Source organism: Lepisma saccharinum, chromosome 11 (genome assembly GCF_977018435.1).
Source record: "Lepisma saccharinum chromosome 11, izLepSacc3.1, whole genome shotgun sequence".
Lineage (NCBI taxonomy): Eukaryota > Metazoa > Arthropoda > Insecta > Zygentoma > Lepismatidae > Lepisma > Lepisma saccharinum.
In genome coordinates this window covers 49,107,877-49,132,278 of record NC_139239.1, presented here as the reverse complement: position 1 = coordinate 49,132,278, position 24,402 = coordinate 49,107,877, and the positions used below count along the sequence as shown (strand labels likewise).

The 24,402-nt window shown below is 38.3% G+C and overlaps 3 protein-coding genes across 6 annotated transcripts in view; 1 reads left to right on the top strand and 2 right to left on the bottom strand.

Annotated features, from left to right (window-relative positions):
* Window positions 1–4,043, bottom strand: part of Usp39 (ubiquitin specific protease 39) — a 37,210-nt gene extending 33,167 nt beyond the window's left edge. The window contains exon 1 of the mRNA XM_083131801.1: window positions 3,666–4,043. Coding sequence (XP_082987927.1) covers window positions 3,666–3,750 — 85 coding nt within the window. The 5' untranslated portion in view covers window positions 3,751–4,043. The remainder of the gene's footprint in view (window positions 1–3,665) is intronic.
* Window positions 4,044–4,242: 199 nt separating this feature from the next.
* Gar1 (Gar1 ribonucleoprotein) lies at window positions 4,243–19,603 on the top strand. Its single transcript, XM_083131800.1, has 5 exons — window positions 4,243–4,325; window positions 8,977–9,129; window positions 14,084–14,157; window positions 16,927–17,142; window positions 19,235–19,603. Exons 2-5 carry the CDS (start codon window positions 8,991–8,993, stop codon window positions 19,469–19,471), a joined length of 666 nt encoding a protein of 221 aa, XP_082987926.1. The 5' UTR covers window positions 4,243–4,325; window positions 8,977–8,990; the 3' UTR covers window positions 19,472–19,603.
* A 3,694-nt stretch (window positions 19,604–23,297) lies between these two features.
* Window positions 23,298–24,402, bottom strand: part of LOC145994789 (la-related protein 7-like) — a 305,103-nt gene continuing 303,998 nt past the window's right edge. For 2 of the 4 annotated variants that reach the window (XM_083131064.1, XM_083131061.1), the window contains exon 9: window positions 23,299–23,572. In XM_083131064.1, the coding sequence (XP_082987190.1) occupies window positions 23,418–23,572 (155 nt within the window). In that variant the 3' untranslated portion in view covers window positions 23,299–23,417. Of the gene's footprint in view, window positions 23,573–24,402 lie in introns of all 4 variants that reach the window. The other 2 variants (XM_083131065.1, XM_083131060.1) reach the window with 2 other exon arrangements.

The following is a 24,402-nucleotide window of genomic DNA, read 5'->3' as shown; positions in this document are numbered from 1 at the left end:
CACAAACCATTCACGGAAGGTTAGGTTAGGTTCAGTTAGGTTAGGCAAACAGAAAATTAAATTGGAAAAAAAATTCCGCTCACACGTCATCTTGTAAAACTACCGCGTGGTTGCTACACTGACAGGGGTTACGTAATCGAACGCACGGAACATTTGATTCATGTAGTCGACGGTAATGGTGGCACGAGCTATCGTGCAACGGAGATACATGAATGTCGAAAAATATCTTATTTACAGGCCGAATAACTTGCACAATTCGAAAAAACACTTTTCCCAGGTTCCGAAAGTCCACAAGAGCTAAATTCCGTAAGTACTTTCGGGTCGGGTACCCTATTCTACACCCTCGAATTTTGAATTTTTTTTTTTTTCATTATGAACATTATTTGATCCTATTTGTGAATAAAAAAAATTGGAGCGCGGAAAGAAGTATTTACGACTGTACAGCCGTTTAAAGTTGAAATTTTGTCGTTTGAAATGGTTCGCAATTATTTCCAATTTCTAGATCGTGATACTAACACGACACCAAATTTTAACTATCGATCTCAACCTAACTGAACTAACCTATCCACGTGCCAATGGTTCGTGGGGCTAGAGCCAATGGTTCGTGGGGCTAGCGCCAATGGTTCGTGGGGCTAGCGTCAATGGTTCGTGGGGCTAGCGCCAATGGTTCGTGGGGCTAGCGTCAATGGTTCGTGGGGCTAGAGCCAATGGTTCGTGGGGCTAGCGCCAATGGTTCATGGGGCTAGCGCCAATGGTTTGTGGGCCTAGCGCCAATGGTTCGTGGGGCTAGCGCCAATGGTTCGTGGGGCAGCAGACCATCTCCCTGTAAGTCAAGTACAATGTCCCGTATGTCTCGTCGAACAAAGTCCTCTATGTCCTTCATCCGTTGAACGTGTGTCAATCTCATATTTAGTCCTTTTGTCTTAATTCAATGTCACACAAATCAATTCCAATGTCTAAAGTCGCACAAAACAATTACAATGTCTCAAATATCCAATCCGCCAATAAATTACATAAATAATATATTGAAATCGCAAATTATCCCATTGCACAAGTCATACATAACAAGAAAAAATTGCAAATTATCCCATTGCACAAGTCCAAGATAAGAAGAAAAAGAAAATGTTCAGACGTGCGCCTGTGACATGAATCCAAGATGCGCCATGATCAAATCCCTGCAAAACCGTTTTGACGTTACATAAGGAATCATTACAATTTCGGTAACCACCAAACGTCTCTAATTCCCTTATTTTCGTATTTTTCACATTGATACTCACATATTCTGCATTCGTAAGGATTCTTCTATTTCGCGTTTCGTTTTTTGCAGGCAAATAGTCTCAATTTTCGAAATATTGAGTATTTTTATTTTGTTCGCTTTTGCTTGCGTTACACGCGATATGGCGGAGAAATCTTGACTAGCGTAGTCCATGATCAGTGGTTATGCAGTGTTGCGACCTTCTTATAGACCTTTAGCCTAAAAATAAACTTGAGTCTGCTGACGTCAGAACGGAAGGAAGCAAGAGTGTTGTGCGATAAGTGATTGAAATAAATCAAAGCAACTGATTGTGAAATAGGTAATACACGTCTCGTACTCTCATTTGATGTCAAAGAAAAAGTCTGACGAACTTTGGATTTTTTTCCCACCTACTCGGAGCGAATTGACAATATAGAGAAAGGCTCCAATTTTGTTAATTTTCGGTATACTAACTAATTTTGGCCTCCTAATCATGAATCTCTTGTTAAAATGCAGGGTATTTATCCAATTTGTTTGAAATTTGGGATAGTTACTAATTTGGGCCTCGTAATCACGAATCTGCACTTAAAATTTGGCGCTCACGTATAAATTTGGCGTTGATTTGGGGGCAGGTGAATCCGGCCAATTTCTAACATGCCCTTAACAGGGAGTCTATAGAAACAGGCGGGGCCGCGATAGGGGTTGGGGGCGGTAAGTCGATTACCCCAGGGGCGGAGCCCGGAACCGGCAGGAAATTCGGAAATTGAGGATGTGGAAATACGAACTTAATTGAGATTATTTTGCTATTTGCACGTGTGAGCGCCAAATTTTAACTGCTGGCGCTTATTTGGGTGCAGGTTAATCCGGCCAATTTCTAACATGCCCTTAACAGGGAGTCTATAGAAACAGGCGGGGCCGCGATAGCGGTTGGGGGCGGTAAGTCGATTACCCCAGGGGCGGAGCCCGGAACCGTCGGGAAATTCGGAAATCGAGGATGTGGAAATACGAACTTAATTGAGATTATTTTGCTATTTGCACGTGTGAGCGCCAAATTTTAACTGCTGGCGCTTATTTGGGTGCAGGTTAATCCGGCCAATTTCTAACATGCCCTTAACAGGGAGTCTATAGAAACAGGCGGGGCTGCGATAGCGGTTGGGGGCGGTAAGTCGATTACCCCAGGGGCGGAGCCCAGAACCGGTGGGAAATTCGGAAATCGAGGGTGTGGAAATACGAACTTAATTGAGATTATTTTGCTATTTCCACGTATGAGCGCCAAATTTTAACTGCAGATACGTGATTACGGGGCCAAAATTGGTGAGTATACCGAATTTCAAACAAAATGAAGAAATTCCCGGAATTGTCAAATCCCTCCTTAAAATTCCATGTTGAGTACAAATTGTACTGGATTTTGAACCCCATCGAATTTCACCACGCATCCTTTGCACGTCATGGTGTCACAAGTTCGTTATGACAAATGATGACCAGTAACGCAGGTTTATTTACGTTCTATAACTGTTACACAGTTACAAAACCGCGTATTTGGAAACACTGACCGGTTGTTACGTCATGAAACGCTCGCAAATATTTGGTTCACGTAGTAGACGGACAGCAAGGGAACAGCTTTCGTGCATCGGAATGAAATTAATGTCGAAAATTACATGATTTACCGCCAAAAAAAATTCAACGAGGGAAAAACAAAATTCCAAGACCTTCCTAAAGTATAAATAAACGCATTTCGGTAAGTAATTTCTCCTATAAAATTGAAAAAAGACGTTTTGGGGAAACGAAAATTTTACCAAGGAATCTAAATATTGAAAAACGTAAGTTTCCTAGCATGTAGATCTAAAAAAATTACTTTCTGCGCTATTTAGAAACATCGTTTCTTATGAAGAACTAATTTTCGGAACGAGAATATTTGAAATGTGCGAAAAATCGAGGGTGTAGAAAAGGGTACCCGAGCCGTACTTTCTCGTCTTTTCTCCTGTAAATTTCAAGAAATGTGTTTCCGGTATATCTAATCGTTACCATTTTTCCTAGCACAAAGACTAATTATTGTAGAATTTTGAAATTCATTCTCACACGAAATTTGAACCTTCCTTAAAGTAATGAGCACTGTCTGGACTCGAAAAATGTTACTTATGTTAAAAAAAACAACTTGAAAATTACCTTACACACTTCTCATGGACAAGATATTCTCCATCGACAAGCGACAGTAAATATCGTATAAGCATGGGAATGAATGTACAAGTAAAACTCCGTAGTATGTTGCAAGAGACATACATCGAAATCGAACCATGTAAAAATTGCATTCGGAGCATGATGGAATCACAATAAAACAAAAGGAACTTGGGCGTTCTTTCTTCAAAAGTGAGTCATAAATTACATGTACTATTTATTCCTATTTGAAAATTACATATTATTCGATACTTACTCCTTTTTTCATTCTGGCCGTGCTCTTCTTCCCTTCCTTCATATTTTCTCTTCTTGATTTGCTGGATTACAATAGACGTAGCCATTATTCATTTATCAAAAATAAATTAGTAATTAAAACAATTTCAAGTGTCTAACTTCTAGAGTTATCCATCAAATCCTTCGTTGGAACGTTAAGCCACGGACAAAGTAAAGTACATTATTCCTAACTTAAAATTAGAATATACTGTAAGTTCCCTGAATAACAAATTGCGAATTCTGTAACTGTACAACGTAAAATAAATGTAAAATTCTCAGCTCCTTATTAGTTTGTGTTTATTTACAAGAGCTAACGACGATTTCATTCCACTGTGGAAAGTGTTGCACAACCACGGAATTCGTTTTCCCTTTAATCAGTGGAAATATTTTCCGTTTTCATACAAATTTTTAGCTGTCTTTTACAGGGGTGTGCGGGACCAATTTTTTTTGGTCGGAATGGGAATGGCACGGGAAATTTTTTAAAATCCCGAAACGGTAAAAAAAATGTCGATTTATGCACACCATTTTCCCCTCAAGTGATCGTTTTTGTCAGGCTCAGGAAATCAACAGATCTGGCAACTATACATTGTACGATAAACAAAAGAAACTCAAGCCGAAAAGCGTCAACACCACCGGGTAGAAAGTACGTAAGTGTATATTTTGAAAAAAATATTCATTTCTTTGTATGCGTGACAAAATTTGTTTGTTAATTGATTTTAATTTTCTACATTCGTAAATTAGTCCACCCCTGGACAGTTTTGTATTTTGGTTTCACATTTTTCATTATTACGTGGAGCAGCACCACGTGTTGTACAATTTTTAAAAAAATATATATACCAGGTATTCATGTAACATCAACCAGAGCAGAACTTAAATATTAACCTACATTTCATTGTAAATAAATAATATATCACCTGATCCTGTTCGGTATTATAAGTCTAGATCACGATTATGTGCAAGGCTAATCATCTCTCCCGGCCGGCGGCAAGGAAAGTATATATGAGAGCCGGTGACAGACCGTACACGCTGGAAAATGGCGACATTTTTCCATTAATGCACAGATTTCGATGTTTCAGAAGTCTGAAATCTTCAAGATGCGGAAACCATCTGAAGTAAGCGACATATTTAGCCCCGAACAGCCTACGTTCAATTACTCTTATCCTGGACGTATGTGAAGAACGCCACATTTCCTCCAGCCACAAATACAAGCCACGCCCCTAATAGCAGGGTTGCAATCCGCGAATTTCAAGAATATTACTGTATGGAATAAAGCACGATTTCTCATAAGGTAAGGAAACGGCCCGGTACTACTCTACTAATTAAAATTTCGGTAACCACCAAACGTCTCTAATTACCTTATTTTCGTATTTTTCACATTGATACTTACATATTCTGCATTCGTAAGGATTCTTCTATTTCGCGTTTCGTTTTTTGCATGCAAATAATCTCAATTTTCGAAGTATCGAGTATTTTTATTTTGTTCCCTTTCGCTTGCGTTGCACGCGATATGGAGGAGAAATCTTGACTAGCGTAGTCCATGATCAGTGGTTATGCAGAGTTGCAACCTCCTTCATACAAAAATACCTACTTTCGTGTTACTGATTTTGTATTTTATTCCAGGTTCGAAAACTCCACGAACCATTCATAAATATAAGCCCTACAAACCATGCACGGCAAGGTTAGGTTAGGAAACATAGTTAAATTTGTTTTTCAAAATTATTTTTTTGTCGGGTTCGAAAACCCCACGAACCATTCATAAATAGCCCCACAAACCATTCACGGATAGCCCTACGAACCATTCACGGATAGCCCCACGAACCATTGACGGATAGCCCCACGAACCATTCATAAATAGCCTTAGAGATACTGGGCGAAAGGGAAGGGGGGTTATATCTCCCATCAAACTCACATTGAGCACGCCACTGATCCTGTGCACGTCATGTTGTCGCAAGTTCGTAATCAGAAATGATGAACAGTAACTCACGTTTATTTACGTTCTAGAACTGTTACACAGTTAAAAAACCGCACATTTGGAAACACTGACCGGTTGTTACGTCATGAAAAACTCGCAAATATTTGGTTCACGTAGTAGACGGACATCAAGGGAACAACTTTCGTGCATCGGAGTGATATTAATGTCGAAAATTACATGATTTATCAGCAAAAAAATTTCAACGAGGTGAAAGCAAACTTCCAAGACCTTCCTAAAGTATAAATAAACCCATTTCGGTAAGTACTTTCTCCTGTAAAATTGAAGAAATACGTTTTGGGTATACGAAAATTTTACCGCGGAACATTTATTTAGGTGAAATAATGAATTTCTAACGAAAATAATGTCTATTTCTTACATTAACGAGTACTTACTGTTCTTCCTTATTTCCACACAATATGGAGATAGCTTACCCGTTCATCGAGCGTTGTGCCAGTATTTTGTCGATTTGGAGTGTGCATGCAGTGTTGCAACCTTGTTCACTGAAAAATACCTAAATTTTAAAAAAAATTAAAAACCCTTCACGAAATTTTTTGACGAAAAAAGTTCAATTTTTGACATAAAGAGTAATTATTAAACCATTGACGTTAGCCCCAAAAACCATCCATGGGTAGCCCAAAAACCATTGACGTTAGCCCAAAAATTCATGATAGCCCCACGAACCATCACGGGGACGAGGTATGCCTACTAGGTTAGGTTCCATTAGCACTCCTTTCGTTCAATGTAGCATATACGGACAATGACACGCCATCTAATAGCGAAAAGACTGCGTGGGTTGAAACACTGACTACGGCGTTTACGTCATCAAACACATGGAACATTGTGCTCTCATGCAGAAAGCAAATGGCGGCAGCAGCAATAGCGCATCGGAAAGAGATTTTCATAGAAAACCACATGCTTTCGCATTAAAATAGATCAAAACTACATTACCGAACATCAACAACGCTACAGAAAATGATTTGCGTAAGTACTTTCTCCTGTAAATTTGAAGAAATCCGTCTCTGGTATAGTAAAGTGTTACCCGATGTATGTCTGTTAACACATACTGCGGAGTTTTAGCGATTACTTAAGATTTTGTTCAATATATGCTTTTGTGGTTAGGTTAGGCTTGGTTCCCTTACTATAAACATAAAAGTTCATAAATGCATTATACTAAGGTTCCAATTTACTTCTACATTCATTCCCATGCTTCTACGATATTTACTGTCGCTTGTCGATGGAGAATATCTTGTCCATGAGAAGTGCGTAAGGTAATTTTCAACTTTTTTTCGAGTCCAGACAGTGCTCATTACTTTAAGGAAGGTTCAAATTTCGTGTGACAATGATTTACAAAATTCTATAATAATTAGTCTTTGTGCTAGGAGAAATCATAAAACAATCGGAGCCATTACTGTAAATCGGTATCTTAGTATAATGCATTTAGGGACTTTATTTTAATGCTAAGGGAACCAAACCTAACCTAACCACAAAAGCATATATTGAACAAAATCTTTAGTAAACGCTAAAACTCCGCAGTATGTGTTAACAGACGTAAATCAAAATGAAACCATGTAAAAATTGCATTCGTAGCATGATAAAATCGCAATAAAGCAAAAGGAACTTTGGCCCATAATGGTAATAAATAATATGCCAGTATAGTGCAAAACACTGTAAATAAACAAATATTTCATTCATTTCCTCCAATTGACGTCTACACGGAAACCAGCCCTTTTCAACCCAGATACAAATGGACCTGGACCATTTTTTAGAAAGCAAATTTCGTTCCACGCATACAAAACGCATGCAAATTCGAAGAATAGCGAAAAAAACACCATGAACATCAACCCGAACACTCATTCAACGGTAATATTACAAATACCTTTAAGTCGCAATTTTTTTATTTTTTTCAAATCCGTCATATGCAATAAAATCATTTCACAAATTTGCGTATCTTGAAATTATGCACTTTCCGCTATATAGCCGCAGGGACAACTTACTTACTCCTTGGCTGCTACAGCCCCTAAAGGGCCTTGGCCTCTCTCACAATGATAGCCCATTCTCTTCTGTTTTCTGCTCGACTTCTCCACCGTCTTACTCCCATCCTCCTAAGGTCCTCCTCAACGTCCTCCAACCATCTTTTCCTTGGCCTTCCTCTTAATCTTCTCCCTCATGGTGTCCCTTTATAGACCTTCTTAACCACTGTCTTCAGGCATTCTTTCCACATGTCCTAGCCACCTCAGTCTCATACCTCTTATATCGGACTCTATATCTGTTTTTTTTGTAGAGTGCTCTAATTTCATCGTTTCTCCTTATTCGCCATTATCCATTCTCATTTACTGGCCCGTATATTTTCCTCAGTATCCTTCTTTCCCATCTTCGCAAAAGTTCTTCATCTGCTTGCACCAAAGTCCATGTCTCTGCTCCATATGTCACCACTGGCTTTACGACTAGCTGATATACTTTGATTTTCAAATTTCTACTCAGGCTGCGAGATTTGAAAATTCTTAACAGTGTTCTTAACAGTGAGAAATAGCTTCGATTACCAGCTGCAATTCTTGCTTTTATTTCCTCCTTAATATTATTATCCATGGTAACTAATGTTCCAAGATATTTAAAACTTTTGCATTTTTCATAGGTGCCTCCATTAAGTTGTACATGTTGGCCTTCCCTGAATTCCATATTTCGCGCTGAGAACATGTATTTAGTCTTGGTTTGGTTTATTTGGAGTAGCTGCAGGGACAAAACCTTTCAAATAGCACACATTTTACAAATGTTAAAATCAATATTAGCATCACATATAACACTCCAATTTTTAGATTTGAAAAACAGTGAAAGAATCTGACATCTCAGCCTTGTAATCACGCTTTCGAGCTTCACCCATACGATAGGCACAGCACCAGAAGATAATGAAGCACAACTGCCTCACTGACATAACATCAGTGTGGTCAACAACCGACACTCATGTTAATCCTATGTTTTCCAATACATTCTATTTTGTTTATTTTGTGCTGCTTTTCTACCTCTTTGTAGATGGGACGATGGGAATGTGATGAAGTGGATGATGGGACAAACACAATTGTACGTCCTTGCCTTGACCATGATTCGAAACTGGAATATCTAGCTACATAGCACATTATGTTGATGATTCTGCCACAGATGCCTACATAAATTGATTCTTGCCTGAAAAAAATACATCTTTTGTGTGCACAGAAGTGTGCTTCAAATAGTGCTTACACACAATCCTCGTGATTAAGTGCAGAATTTGTTTTAAGGAATTGCCATCATTCATATTTCATCTGGCATATTTACAGTTTTCTCTTTCTAGAAAAGACCTGCAGGATGTCTTATGGAGGCGGTGGCTATGACAGAAGAAGTGGTGGTGGTGGCAGCGGCGGTGGCTATGACAGGAGAAGTGGCGGTGGCAGGGATTTTAGAGGAGGTGGTGGTGGCGGCAGGGGTTTCAGAGGAGGTGGACGTGGTACGTATGATTACTTACATCCTAAAGTCACTTGTTTCTTTCTCACAGTTTGTTTATAAAACTGCCTGCGTATTAATCTATTGGGTCTTAGTCTCAGTGAGGGTAAATTGGTTTCATATATCGGAGACACATTTCTTCATTTTTACAGAAGAAACTACTTATGGAAATGAGTTTCTCTAAGGTTCCCAACGTTCGTCGAGGTATTTTCTTTCATCGTGGAATCTATTTGACTGGGAAATCATGTATTTTTCAAGAGAATATCTCACCGGCGCACAATTGCCATTGCTTTCCCTACGTGGACTGGATGCTGCAAACGTTTGATGACATAACCCCCTGTCAGTGTTTCCAACCACCTTTTTTTTTAACTGCTTGCCTAACCAAACCTAACCCGACCTTATCAGAATGGTTCGTGGGGCTATCAGTCAGCTACCTGTGCATAATGTACAATTTGCACACATGACGAACATGATAGTAGGTATTTTTAGGTGAGGAAGGTTGGAAACACTGCTTACCCACTACGGTAGTCAAGTTTTGCCTGCCATATTGTGTGTTAAGGAAGCAAAAAAAGGGAATAACAAAAATTACTCTCTATGTGAAAAATTGTGTTTGTTTTCGTGTAAATAGCATAATGTCACCTTGAACTATGTTCTGCAATACACAATTGGTAAATACGAACCATGCGAAACCCAAAATATCTGATTTTAATGTGTCTCCGATCTATGAAACTGGTACCGGTAAATTATACAGATATTTGCTTTGGTAAGATCCAATGTGCGTGAAGTGGTGCTGGTGAGAGGGCAGTTATCTTAGGGCTGTTTCTTGTTTCTTGTTAAAAACATATGTAGAAAGTAAACTTTAGACATGTGTGCTGTATGAAGAGAGACCCACTCTCTCAGATCAATAACTTCCAGTGATAAACTGATTCAAGATCATAGCTGACATTATATCATCTTAAAGCAGCTCAGAGTAGTTATAAATTGTATTTGGCAAAAGGCATAACTCTACCAGCTTCCTGCCACACTGTGCTGAGTCACCTAGACACTTGCTGATACAACCATTTTGTTTGCTTCACCGCAGAAGCACTTTCTGTATTGCAAGGATTCTTCACATGGTGCATCTTCTGTCTGAACATACACCACCTTCTCCTTCCCATCTGAACTTAAAGCTCTTCCATGCTGAAAATCTAGAAGCACTACAAACATTAACACTACAACAAACAAACTTTGCATGTAGCAGACACATTCTGTTTTGAACTGCAAAGCACCAGTAACAGGAGAAAACCATAACATATAACAGCTGTAACACTTTCAACAGTGGTGTGGTGAGCAGGTGTGCCCATCCCCTCAAGGCGAATGGTGCAATCCCCCCAAAAATCATTTCATGCGTCCATCCCAAATTATATAGTAATCCCCACAAAGTAAAGCTCAGGACGATAATATAATGCAGTTCCTGTTTCAAAGAACTCACCCCAACTCCCATTTTCTTGGGATAAATATAATTATATTAGTAACCCATAACAATAATTACGTGGATTTTATCTTGAGTGCAAATTTCACTTGTTAAAGTGAAATTTTCCTATGACAAGAAGTTAGAAATGTGGATTCGATATATATTTTTGTTTCAAATGATGCACCTGCTCTAAATTAAGCAGTATACCAACACTATACCAGGCCATGTGGCACGAATGGGAGAGGAAAGACGAGTTTACAGGATTCTTGTTAGGGAACCTGATGGTAAGAGACCTGTAGGAAGGCCAAGACGAAGATGGAGGGATAACGTTGAGATGGACCTAAAGGAAATCTGTAGGGATGGAAAAGAATATATAGATAGATCTTGCTCAGGATAGGGACAGATGGAAGGCCTGTGTTGCTGCAGCCATGAACCTTCAGGTTTAAGAAGGCTAGAGAGTTAGTTAGTTATACCAACCCTAAGCATTAAGCGATGTCATTAGTGAATATTGCTTGTTATGCACCTATAGTATAAAACTTCACAATCCCTCAGTAAAGTGCCAAACAAACACACATTCTTGCAACACATTATTTAACACTTTATCAAAAGCTTCCTATCTCCCCCTTTAAATTTAATACTCAATCCTACCACCATAATTTCCAAGCCAAATTTAGACGTACTGTTGATATTGCCTCCTCCAAAAAATTAATTCTCAGTCTCCACACAATTTCAGTCTAAGACAATAGTAATACACAAGAATTGGATATCCCCCCCCCCCCAATGTTTAATTCAGTATCCCCCCCAAGAACCTGCATGTAATATAAGGCCTAATATTTTGGAGGTGGATATTTCTCCACCACCTACCTTCGATAATACGCATAAACATTTCCTTTTCTGCATCTAATGGATTAAATATGCTGCATTTAAGGTGTAAAATTCTTACATATAGTTTGGAAAAATATATAAATGTTGAATTTTATATTATTTGAAGGGAAATAATCCCCCCCAAAATTTTGATGTCGCAGCCTGCGGCCTGTGGGTAGCCCTGGTGGTGAGCTTTCAGGATGACGACATGGTTTCTCTGGCGACTCACTACTGTAGTCTGCTTTTTAGTGGTTAGCCCATCGAGATATACCTTTTACATTATAGTATTCCAATGGAATTATAATATATGCCAGGGCTATATTTTAAAATATTCTAAATCATGCAAGTTCCCTTCTTGGTTCGACTCTGAACTCTTACTTGCCCTGGGAAACCAAAAAAAGGCATGGGATCTCTGGAAACAATTTCCTAACAAGCACACTCGAAAAACCTTCACCAATTTAAGACGCCACTGTAAAAAACTGCAGAAAATTAAATATAGTGAATACATCGGCGCTATCACAAACAACATCAAATCAAATCCCATACGTTTTTGGTCACTCATCAACTCTAGGAGGAAAAATTCCCGAATACCTTTCGAAGTAAAGCATGACTCAGCACACGCAGAGGGCTCTGACAGAGCTGATCTCTTTAACTCCTTTTTCTCTAAAAATATAGTGTCAATACACCGGCTTGTTCTCTTCCTAATCTCACTTCAGTTTGCTGTCACTCTCTACCATCTCTCTCCACGTCTCCGGGAGAAGTTCTAAGCATCCTATCTTCGTTGCCTGAAAATCGCGCAAATGGTCCTGACGAAATCCCTTCTATTTTCCGCAAAAACACTGCTTCTTCTCTCGCTATTCCCTTCTCTATTTTACTAAACAGGTGTTTCAATGAGGAAACATTCCCGGATTCATGGAAAAAGGCTAATGTGGTACCGTTATATACTTAAATCTTGGGACAAGGATGCTGTTGCTTCTTATAGACCCATTTCCCTGTTATCACCACTTTCTATCGCCTGTGAAAAAATAATAAAGGACCGACTTTACAAATTCACTTCTCCATATATAAATACAGCACAGCACAGCTTCTTACCCGGCAGCTCCTGCTTAACTAACTTGAGCATCGTATTATCTGACGATATCAACCGTGTATCTGAAAACTCTCAACTGGATGTAATATATCTTGATTTCTCCGAAGCCTTCGACTCTATAAACCACAACTACCTCTTACATAAATTATCTCATCGTTTTAATATTCATGGGAAATTTCTCTCTCTGCTCAAACACTATCTCCGAAACAGACAACAAAAGGTTGTTCTTTCCGGAACCTCTTCTTCATATCGAGGTGTATCTTCTGGTGTTCCCCAAGGCAGTGTTCTTGGACCTCTTCTCTTCATCCTCTATCTTGATGATCTTCCAGAATATCTTTCTGACTCTTGTAAAAATCGTCTTTTGTTCGCCGATGATTGCAAAATATACAGTAAAATATCAAATTTAAATGACATGGCACTTTTGCAAAAGAACTTAGATTCCCTAATAAAGTGGTGTGAAATATGGAACCTGAAACTTAATCCTCAGAAATGTACCACCATGATCTTCTCCTTAAAGAAAAATACATTTAATATGCAATATTTCATAGAAAACAATTGCGTTCAAAGTGTTGCCGTACAGAAGGACTTAGCCGTCATATTTGATGAGAAACTCTCCTTTTCTGACCACATCTCTGCAGTCACTAAGGGTTACATGCACATGCTGGGTCTCCTCTATCGTTTTACTGAAATAAACAACATGTCTGCTCTCGGCATTTTTTACAAATCTTTCGTTTTACCTAAACTTGAATACTGTTCTCCAATCTGGTCTAGGGCATGCCCCTCAAAATTAGATAGACTAAATTCTGTTCTAAATTTCTTCCTGGCCATTGTTCGTCACCGAATTCCATCCACAAAACATTTACAAAAGTCCATACTTCTGAAAATGCTAAATATCCATATCCCTCATGATAGACACATACTTGCAGACCATATTTTCCTCCATAAAATAACCAATGGGAACATAAGAAGTGATCGCCTTCAAGAAATTCACTTTCGAGTACCGTCCCGTACCACAAGGAGCTCTCAGCTTTTCACATATCAGAAACCCAGATTAAGCCTAATACAGCGTTCTTTCTTCCACAGACTACCCGGCCAATACAACACTCTACCAAACCAAGTTGATATTTTTGAAAACCAGTCACGTTTTAAAAAGCTACTGTGTATCAACATGTAATTCCACTTTTTCTCATATGTATGTATGCACAAACGTGAAGTAAGAAGGGAAAAATTATTTATTTTAGTTTGTTATTATTATTTATTGTTACTTCCATTGTTATTTTTGTTATTTCCATTGTTATTATATTCCAATATAAAATGGCCAAAGCCATTTGGAATTCTGTGGTAAATAAATAAATAAATAAATAATTTCATGTACAAGACAATCAGAATATTTAAACAGTTGCAGTTTACAGACCCCGGAATATATCTCGGGGACCTAAAAATCATATTGCTGAGCCCTAATTTGTAACTATTCATACTTGAGAATTTAGCACCACTGCCTACAAATTTCCTTCTATTATACAGAAGATTCAAGTTAAATTTCTTTCTTAGGTGGAGGAGGTTTCCGAGGAGGAAGAGGTGGTGGATTCAATAGGGGCTATCAAGATCAAGGCCCTCCAGAAGAGGTATGTTCAACTTCGGTCATTTCAGAGAATGCGTTAATACCAGGTGTGCCGGTTAATAATTCTTAATTTCGGCGCTGGAAGCAAGGGTTGGTGCACAGTCTCAACTGTTACGTCAGTGTGTTGCCAGGACAGTACCTGTCAAAATGCCGTGGATGTGCAACCGAGTGCGAGTGATCGTGATATTGGGTTTGTGTGGGAAACATGTTGACCTTCAAACCAAATAAGGAGCATGTGCAGCACGTCCTGCTTTTCTTGTTCAATCAAAAGAAAAACGCGAGTGAAACCCATCATATCCTTGTGGAAGCATACGGTGACAGTGTCCTAAAGCAAGACACGTGTGTGCGTTGGTTTCGACGATTCAAAAGTGGTGATTTTGACTTGAAAGACAAAGATCACCCGGGCCAGCCGAAAAAAAATCCAAGATGCCGAATTGCAAGCACTGTTGGACGAAGACGATACACAAACGCAACAACAACTGGCAGAGAAGTTAAATGTTGGTCGCCAAGCCATATCTGATCGTCTTCATTCCATGGGAAAGATCCAGAAAGCAGGAAAATGGGTCCCACATCATCTGAACGACAAATGGAAAAGCGAAAAATGGTGTGAAGTGTTGCTTTCTTCGACATGAAAGAAAGTCTTTCTTGCATCGGATAGTGACTGGGGACGAAAAATGGATCTACTTCGAGAACCCAAAATGCAAAAAGTCATGGGTTGACCCAGGACAACCTTCAACATCGACCGCAAAACCAAATCGCTTTGGAAGGAAGACCATACTGTGCATTTGGTGGGATCAGAAGGGTGTGGTGTACAATGAGCTTCTGAAACCAGGTGAAACAGTGAATGCCGTTCGCTACCGTCAACACCTCATCAATTTGAACCATGCATTGATCGAAAAGCACCCAGATTGGGTGACAAGACACGGAAAAGTGATTTTGCAGCACGACAACGCCTCATCACACACAGCGAAAGGCGTCAGACACACCATTTCTGCACTTGACTGGGAATTCTTGCCCCACCTGCCATACTCACCAGACTTAGCCCCTTCGGACTATCACTTGTTTTCATCGATGTCTCACTTACTTTCCCAGCAACACTTCAACAATTACGAAGATGTCAAACAATGGCTTGCTGACTGGATCACCTCAAAATGTGAACGATTTTTCTGGAAGGGCATCCACAATTTGATGGACAAATGGGCACAATGTATAGCTAGCGATGGCGCATACTTTGAATAAAGCATTTGTTACCTTTCTCCCCAGATACACTTGTTTTCTTTCAGATCAATTAAGAATTATTAACCTGCACACCTGGTATACGCTATGTGCCACATGCTTACTTTGATTGGCTTCTAGACTTTAACGTAGTGTCAATAATGGTTATTAAAGAACATCCTACAACATTTCGCTATTTTTTTGATCATCATTATGGAGGACAGATTGGTAATAAATAGAGCTCAGGAGTTAATGAAAAACATTTCAACAAATGATTCTTACTTACTTTAGATATTAAAATGTAATTTTTCATACATGATACTATTGAAAGTACTTGAATAATTTGGCACAACCATAAGTTTAGTTAAAGTAGGTTTTCTCTTTGCATGTGAACTGAAGTAAAATAATAAAAGGACCATGTTTCTTATTCTGGATTGCTACTAATATTATGCCCTTAAAATAATGTTTTTTGTCTTACTCTTCCCATGTAACTGCTATTCCCAAACTCATCAGGCAGAGTTTCCTGTTTAGAATAAATTGACAAGGTAAACTATTAAAAAATATGCCAAGGATCAAGGATGAGACTTGAACTCTGTGTAAACATAGCTTGTGTTTTTCAAGTTGGTATCGATGAAAGTTAGGTCTGTTACTTTTGAAACATGCTGTATCAATGTGCTGATAAATGTAGGGGTCTGATATCTGTGTAAATAATCTGTCACTTCCATAATTCTGTTATCATTATTGCTTTAATATCCAGTCAAATTCAGTATATTTCTTAAATGTGTTTCAAAATACAAAATCCCTTTTCCGAAACAGAAATCTGTGAAATCATTCTTATAATTTAAATAGCAACAGAGATAAGGGCCTTTGAAGTTAGGTAATTGTTTATTTCAAATCATCTCCATGGAAACTAAAACAATGGCTAAAAATGAGATTCAACTTTCCTTTGTTAGAAAGGTTTCCATAGAAACGAAGCCTGAATATTGTATATGGAATGAAATTGTCAACGGGTTATAGTGAAAGCACTGAGTTGAATCCATTGCGCATAAAATCATTCCTCTATCTTAAATAACAACAGAAATTTGGGCATTTGTAGTTAGGTAATAATACAAAATCCCTTTTCCGAAATAGAAATCAAGCTGAGAGTAAAAAAAAATATCGTGGAGAAACCAAAATTTGAGAAAGAAAATATATATATATATATATATATTTTTTTTTTTTCTTGAACTAGCTCCTTGACGATAGGATCCATACAAAATGCTTTTGTACTTTTATTTTCATTTAATTATAACAATGTACAATGAACCAGACTCTCTTGAGCATCAAGTGCAGTTAACGCCTACAACTAGGTTTTTAGTATAAAGCATGAATTTAATCTTAAAATTTCCTGGAAAAATGCAAGAATTTTATGTCACCCTTCATATGAGTAAAGTTTGCAAGAGTATTTTGTTTAAAATTGCATCCTCCCTCAGTTTTGTTATGTTTAACTGTGTGCATGTTCAACAATGTTTTTTGATTTTCACATTATATTTTAACTTTTGTATTCATGATGTTGCAGGTGATGGAACTGGGCTATTTTACACATACATGCCAAGATGACATAGTCTGCAAGGTAGTCATTGAGGACGTTCCTTACTTCAATGCACCTATATATCTGGAGAACAAGGAGCAGATTGGAAAGATTGATGAAATATTTGGAAACCTTCGAGACTACTGCGTGTCTGTGAAATTGAGTGACGACGTCAAAGCAAAGTCTTTTCAAAAGAGTCAAAAGGTATGTTGCCTATATATTGTGTAAATACATAAAGATGTGGCCTGACAGCATAGGCTTGCAATCAAGGAGTCCCATGTTTAATTCCTGCTATGATATTCATATCCTACATTAACCTTTTGTGACTGACGACACACATTTGAATTATCACCATCATATGTGGCAGAACAATCAAGGGATAGTGTGTGAAGTCTGCACGTGGTGCATTCTACAGATTTTGTCAACTTACCTCATGGTTGCAGACCAACATGCAAATCATCTGAAAGATGCACCAGTCTGCTCCTTTGTTATTTTTTACTTGAGATGTTCACACCCACAACATTGCCTTTGATGCTTTCTTCACTCTGTGTTAGGCACCAAGATGATCTCTGCTCTATTGTAGAATTTTAGAAGCAGATTAGACCGAAATGCCTGAAACTACTGTGAAAGAGCATAGTGCAGTTTAGAAATCTTACAAAAATACAATAAAAAACTGATAAAATATAGAAAATGAGGAGTAATCCAAAATATAGTAAAGAAGTGAAAATTTGGGTTTTCTTCTTTAACTGAAAGGAAATGTAGTACTTAATCATCATGATCCTCGACCTGAAAAAAACTTAAATTTTCAATGAAGTCCCCTTTAGAATTAAATCAATCTACCATTTTTTTAGAAATCAGAATATTAAAATAGCTACCATGATTACAAGCTTGTATTATTGACAATTGTGCATAATTTCTAGAATATTTAAATGGTAAAATACCCTGATTTCAGAAAAAGTATTGGCCTATGTGGTGTGTCAATTTCAAACAATATACTTTCTAATACCAATGCAACTGAGATTAACCAGTAGTGGTATATTGATATCAGGTCAGCTTTGTTATAATAAACATAACCTGAGATTTTTGATAGCTTGTGCTAAACTACCTGTTCTTTCTCCATTTTCTCATACCATTTTTAACCTTTTGTTGAAATTTGGTTTAAATTTAAACCAAAAAAAATAAGTGTCGTAATTTGGTTTATTTTTGAACCATGCAGCTTTAGATAAAATTATCGAGGGTTTGCCAGACTTATATTTTTATATTGGGGTGGAAACACTGACAGTCGTTTTCCGAACAAGTTTTGCCATCATGTCATCCAAACTTTCTCCCTTCCAACAAGCCCACGTGACGTGTTCGAATCCTGAGTTGACAAGAGAACCCATAAATGCTTGCTATTTATGACGCTGTTTTCCTTCCAGCTAAGAATGCCGAATGTGACACACAGAGTCGTCTGTGTTCTTGAAGTTTGGGAGCTTGCTTGCAACAGGAGGTCTCGCTAAGGGGTGGGGGGTGGGGTCAGTTCGCATCTTCTTCTCAAAAATAGCCGGAGAAGAGGGGGCAAACTCCAGATTTTCTTTCTTTTCTCATTGAAATTTGGGGGTTGTGTCTCCCGCCTGAAACCCCCCCTCGGTTGGGGGTTCTGAATTGTACACGGTTGCATGCCCTGATGTCTTAGCTTTGTAACAAAAGTTATCCGAAGTTGATTGGACCCATAATGTGAGAGTTATAACAATTTTATGAGTAATATCAAATTGGCTATTAAAAAAAAATACAAAAAAAAAACAGTTTTACATTTTGGCTTATTATTCAAATTGTATTGCACCCACAAACATGAAACAAGTTTCATTCTATTGCGAAAGGTCCATTCATTGAAAAAAAGGCAAAAGTTCATGTGATCTTCCCAAAATACCGAAGAAAGAGGGGGCAAACTCCACATTTTTATGTTTTTCCTTGACATTTAGGGGTTGCGGCCCCTGGGGTTGGGGGTTCCAAATTGTACACGGTTGCATGCGCTGATGTCCTAGCTGCAAAACAAAAGTTATCCGAAGTAGATTAGTCCCATAGTGCCAGAGTTATTACAATTTTTCTCCAATAAGTATACAAATTTAAATATCGTGCTCAAAAGCCTCTGCGACACTGGGCTTACTTTCGTCAGACCCACGCGGCAGACTAAAGTTTAATGTAGACGTAAGTTTTTCTTTCTCCTCTTGAATAATATAGCATGAGAATTGAAAACACGAAACTTAGGCTTCAAGTGTGATAAAAGGTATATAATTATTTTTTTGCTTTATTTCAGATATATATTGATCCAGCAAAGCTTCTGCCTCTAAAACGGTTCCTTCCCGTACCACCTGGTGAGGTCCAGAAGAGAGGAGGAGGTCGAGGTGGCCGTGGAGGTGGACGAGGTCGTGGGGGAAGGGGTCGGGGAGGAGGAGGATTTGGTAGAGGAAGAGGGGGAGGAGGAGGATTTGGTAGAGGAAGAGGAGGTGGCGGAAGAGGCGGTGGAAGAGGGGGTGGTGGATTCAGGAGATGAATGGGTTTTATTCATGTGACATGTCCACAAAAAGAAATACATGTGAATTGATTGAAATGTAACAGCGGTGCCCACTGTAATTGTAAATGTACATATATTTTGTAATGATTTTTTTAGAAACAAGAAGACTACAGTATCTATTGTTGTTTCTATTTATAAACATATCCTTCTTGAAAAAAATGTGAAGGTACATGCTTTTGCAGGACAAATAAGGTACAGTGGAACTTCGATTTTACGTTTTTCAGGGAGCCAGGCTATAAAAACTAAAGGGAAAATGTAAAATCTAGGAAAATTTATTAAACGTTTATTAACTATGTTGGACCATCAAGATTGAATGTATAATGGAATGTCTAATGCTGGAAAATGTAAAATCGGGGTTCCACTGTATTTAAAAAACATGAGCAGATCAGCTGCAATTTTATTGGGTTAGGTAACATATGATCAGACTAAAAATTTGAATGAATATGTACTGGTTAATACAGTGAAACCTCAATTTTACGTTTCAAACTTCAAATGCAAGAAAAAACAGGAAAATTTTACATTTATTTTAGATATTTTTATGAAGGAAAATATACAAGAGTGAATGTATAATGCACGAAAATGTAAGCTTGGGGTTCCACTGTATCTCAATGATGATTGGTTGATTTGGTGTTTTAAGTCCACTTTATGCACAGTAAGGCTATTCGAGACTGAACCTACAGTTTAAAGTGGGATCCGAACCACTATATGCCTCCCCCCGGTATCGAAACTGGGATCCCTTGATTACAAGGTGACGACGGTACCACTGCGCCATCGGGAGAGGCCCTATCTCAATGATGAGAATTGTTAATTCACTGTTTGATTATGTGGGAGTGACACTGCAAACTTGACTGAAACATCAACATTAACCTTTTGGCGCCCAAAGCCATTTTCACATGTAAGCCTCTCGGTACCGAGCCAATTTTGAGCAAAATGCAGTTTCAATTAAATGAGTGTAGATCGGAGACTAATTGCCCTAGAGAGATGAGTGATATACCGTTGTACGTGGAATGAACCAGAGATTCAGACTATATGAAATTTATGCAAATTCAGCATATATGTGGTGGGGGGGGAGGGGGCTAACTCTCAAAATTCCAAAATTTCGGGAAAAAAAATTGGTTTCCCCACCCTCCCCCCAAGAAAAAAGTACATGACAGTGTCGACATGCACATGACCGCTGACATGTAAGGAACACAAAAATATTTGCATTATCATCATATGACCAATGTAACTTGAGTTGTACCCCCAAAAGGAATGGTCGGCACGCCACCGATTCAAGCTTCAAAATGCAGCGGTACCTTGAAATGACTTTAGCTCAGAGACTATTTGCCCTTGAGATATGAACAATATACCGTTGTACGCAGAATGAATCACAGATTCAGACGATATATAATTTATGCACATTCGGCGTATATATGGAGGGGGAAAGGGGGGAAATCCCCTGAAAATACTTTTTCTTTTAAAAAGTGGGGTTTTGCTCCCCCCTGCCCCCCCGAAAAAAAGGATATGAAAAGATCAAATGCACATAGAAATTATCGCTGGAATGTAAGAAACAGAAAAATATTTGCATCATTGTCGTATGACCAATGTAACTTGAGTTGTAAGCCCAAAAGGAATGGTCGGCACGCCACTGATTCAAGCTTCAAAATGCAGCGGTACCTTGAAATGACTATGGCTCAGAAACTAAATGCCCTAGAGATATGAAAGATATACCGTTGTACGCAGAATGAATCACAGATTCAGACGATATATAATTTATGCACATTCGGTGTACATATGGAGGGGGAAAGGGGGGAAATCCCCTCAAAAATACTTTTCTTTAAAAAAAATGGTGTTTCCCCCCACGCCCCCCGAAAAAAAGGTCAAAATGCACAAAATGCAAAATTTATGCAAATTTGGCATATATATGGAGGGGGAAGGGAGAAAACCCACAAAAATTATTTAAAAAAATTGTCACCACCCAAAAAATGTCCTCGCACTTGGGCACAAAACGACACCTACGCACAACATTCACGGACGAAAAGCTAGAACGCAGTGAAAAATGAGCGGCGATTCTTGCAGCTGCTTGAAATTCTATTTTTAGACAATGCAGGGTAACCCCTGTCACAACTTGTGGACACTTGTGCTAAAAAAAAAAAAGGTTTCCTTCAGCTTGCTTCGAAATTCCATTCTCTCAACGCAGATTCAACAACCAGTCTTCCCCCTCCCCCACCCCCTGCATACACCCTCACGGAAAACTTTCATTTTGACATCAGATACTGATAAACAAGTTTCCTTCGAATGCAGTTAACAGACGGGAGTGAAAAGCATTGCTTTAGAACAACAAAGCCCATCTTCCTTTATCGGCAAAAATTTGACGTTGAAAAGAGCCGCAAAAGAGAAGTACCTTTTCCCGCCTTTTATCCTCCATTTTCATGAAGACAAAAAAAAATGCAAAAAACCATTTCTGTTAAATACATGTGTTAGGAACAATATAAAAAAATAAAATCGAAATTCTAGCCAAAAATAGAAAAGTTATAACGTAAAAACTACGACCTTGACACAGCGTCTCGATCGAGATGCTTGGGACAGTGAGGGTTACATTTGGGTATCTCGTTCGAGACGCTTGGGTGGCAAAAGATTATTATGAAGATTATATCAGCGTTGTGCACAGTGATAATGGAAAATAAAATTAAATATTGCAGCTGTGTAACATGTTACCCACATCTATATTCAGGACACTGAAGAGTTTAGGTTCATTCTTGCGGAGCTTGCAAGATAAAGCCACCTGTACACTAAGATGCTGAAACACAGCTTGCAACAAAACATTAATAAGTTTCTAAATTAAAGTTTGATGAACAAGGTTGTCATGTGCAAAAAGTTATTTTTATACACACATGAACACACAGCAAAGCAGAAAGGTTGATTCAATCTTTTCTTTGCACTGATGTGCCATGCTACAAAATATGTGAATTTATTTTTGTTTGCAGTTTTCATTCCATTTAAGGATGAACCATATTCTATCCATCTGATGTAAAGTTAAGTGTATGTAAATAGCATCTGGAATTGGATTTGCTTGAGATAAGGAAATTATTTAGACATTTACTTTACACAACCAAGTTATATGAGTTTTCTTGAAAAAAATAACAAAATGGCACAATTTTCCACTAATTTTTTTTAATAGTAACACTATTAAACCTTATTAGCATGTTTAATAAAACACTAAAAAAAGCTGACCGAGGCAGAATTTATTATAAAAGAATACACTATAAACAATGTAAGACCCTGTTAGAGGGTGGAAACATTACGTTTATAGTGTATTATTTTGCAATAAATTCTGCCTCTGTCAGCTCTTTTAGTTTTTTATTGAATTTTTTTCTTATAGGGATTGGTAACATTTTCCGTAACATTACTGATACGCTGATATGGGCATGTTCAGGTTACTCTTTTTACCATCGGAGAGAGTGATCAAATTACCACAATTTACTACAAGGTAAAGTTAGGTGCCATTGATGTAGGCCATTTCATGGAGGTCATGTGATCAGCATTATGCTATTGCCAACTTTTACCCTGCAGGTACCTATTTATTGCAGGTTGGGTGAACTCGGAGCCATTTATGCAGGAACAAGGCCAAAAATATTCTCATCCTCATAATTGAATCCTGGCCTAGTTTGGCAGATGGCCTATGGAAAACCACAACTCCTGAAGTGGGAATAAATTTAATATTCAGATGAAAACAGAATTTCATGGAGTTCTGTAGTGTTCAAGCAGAAATATTTATTACTCTAATATTAAAAGTATAAAAAAAAGGACAAGCACTATCAAAGGTACAATATATTTATTGTAATTACTGAACTCGTCGACATGAGCATGCATGCATACATATTGTACATATGAGTGGGATGTATAAAATATCAGACTGATGATGCTGACGAATCCTCTTTTGTTATCAACCTTGGTCAGGGTCATCAAATCTTATGTGCAAAGCCTTTTCTGCTTTCTTTAGAAGTTTATCTTTTCCTCTAGATTTTACACGTATTTTTTTCTCAAATTTCCCTGCTCTATCCAACTTAATCTTTTCCCAGTATTTCTTTTCTTCTACACCTAGAAAGAAAAATACATTAGATTGCAAATACTTTTTCTCAACCACCAATGGATGGTGGAAGTGAAATTACAACATATGACAAAAGAAAATCACAATTGGCACACAGTAGATGTACTACGAGTATTTAGAAATTTCAAGAAAAACTTCATTGAAGAGGTTTTCTCGGGCAATCAGCCAGGTGATTCCCGAATAGGCTTCCGAGAGCTAACGTCACTCTCATCTTCAGGGATTGAAGTGCAGAGATAAGTCGGGGTGAAGTTATATGTATTTGGTGTGGTAGGGGTCTGGTGTAGGTGGCGTTTCTTCAACGTCGACGCTCCCAGTTGACTATCGCTAACCAGGCTGTGTTCAGTTTGAGTCCCGTTTCCGTGTTGAGGTTTTCCTTTTCCCCATGCATGGCTATTGCTTCTTTGATGAGACAGTCCCAGTAATTTGATGATTTATTGATGATACAGAACGGATATAGTGAAGGCATTATCAACAAGACCTTAAAGAGAGTAACACACCCGGACCCACCTGATAACCAAGACGAGAAGAATATGGCCATTGTCCCATACATTGGTAACCTCTCTGCAGTCGTCAGCTGCATTCTTTCGAAACAACATCAAGACGATCCACAAACTGCATTAAAAGTCAGAAGCAGACTTTGAAACCCTAAAGGCAACCTAGGACAGAAGACACCCGGGGTTTACTGTATCACCTGTTTCTATGGTAAAGCCTACATTGGACAAATGGGGAGGACACTCGAACAACGCTGCAAAGAACGTGCCAGCTACATCAAGAATTTTTATCCCAAAAAATCAGGGTTAGCAGAACATTCCATCCAGGA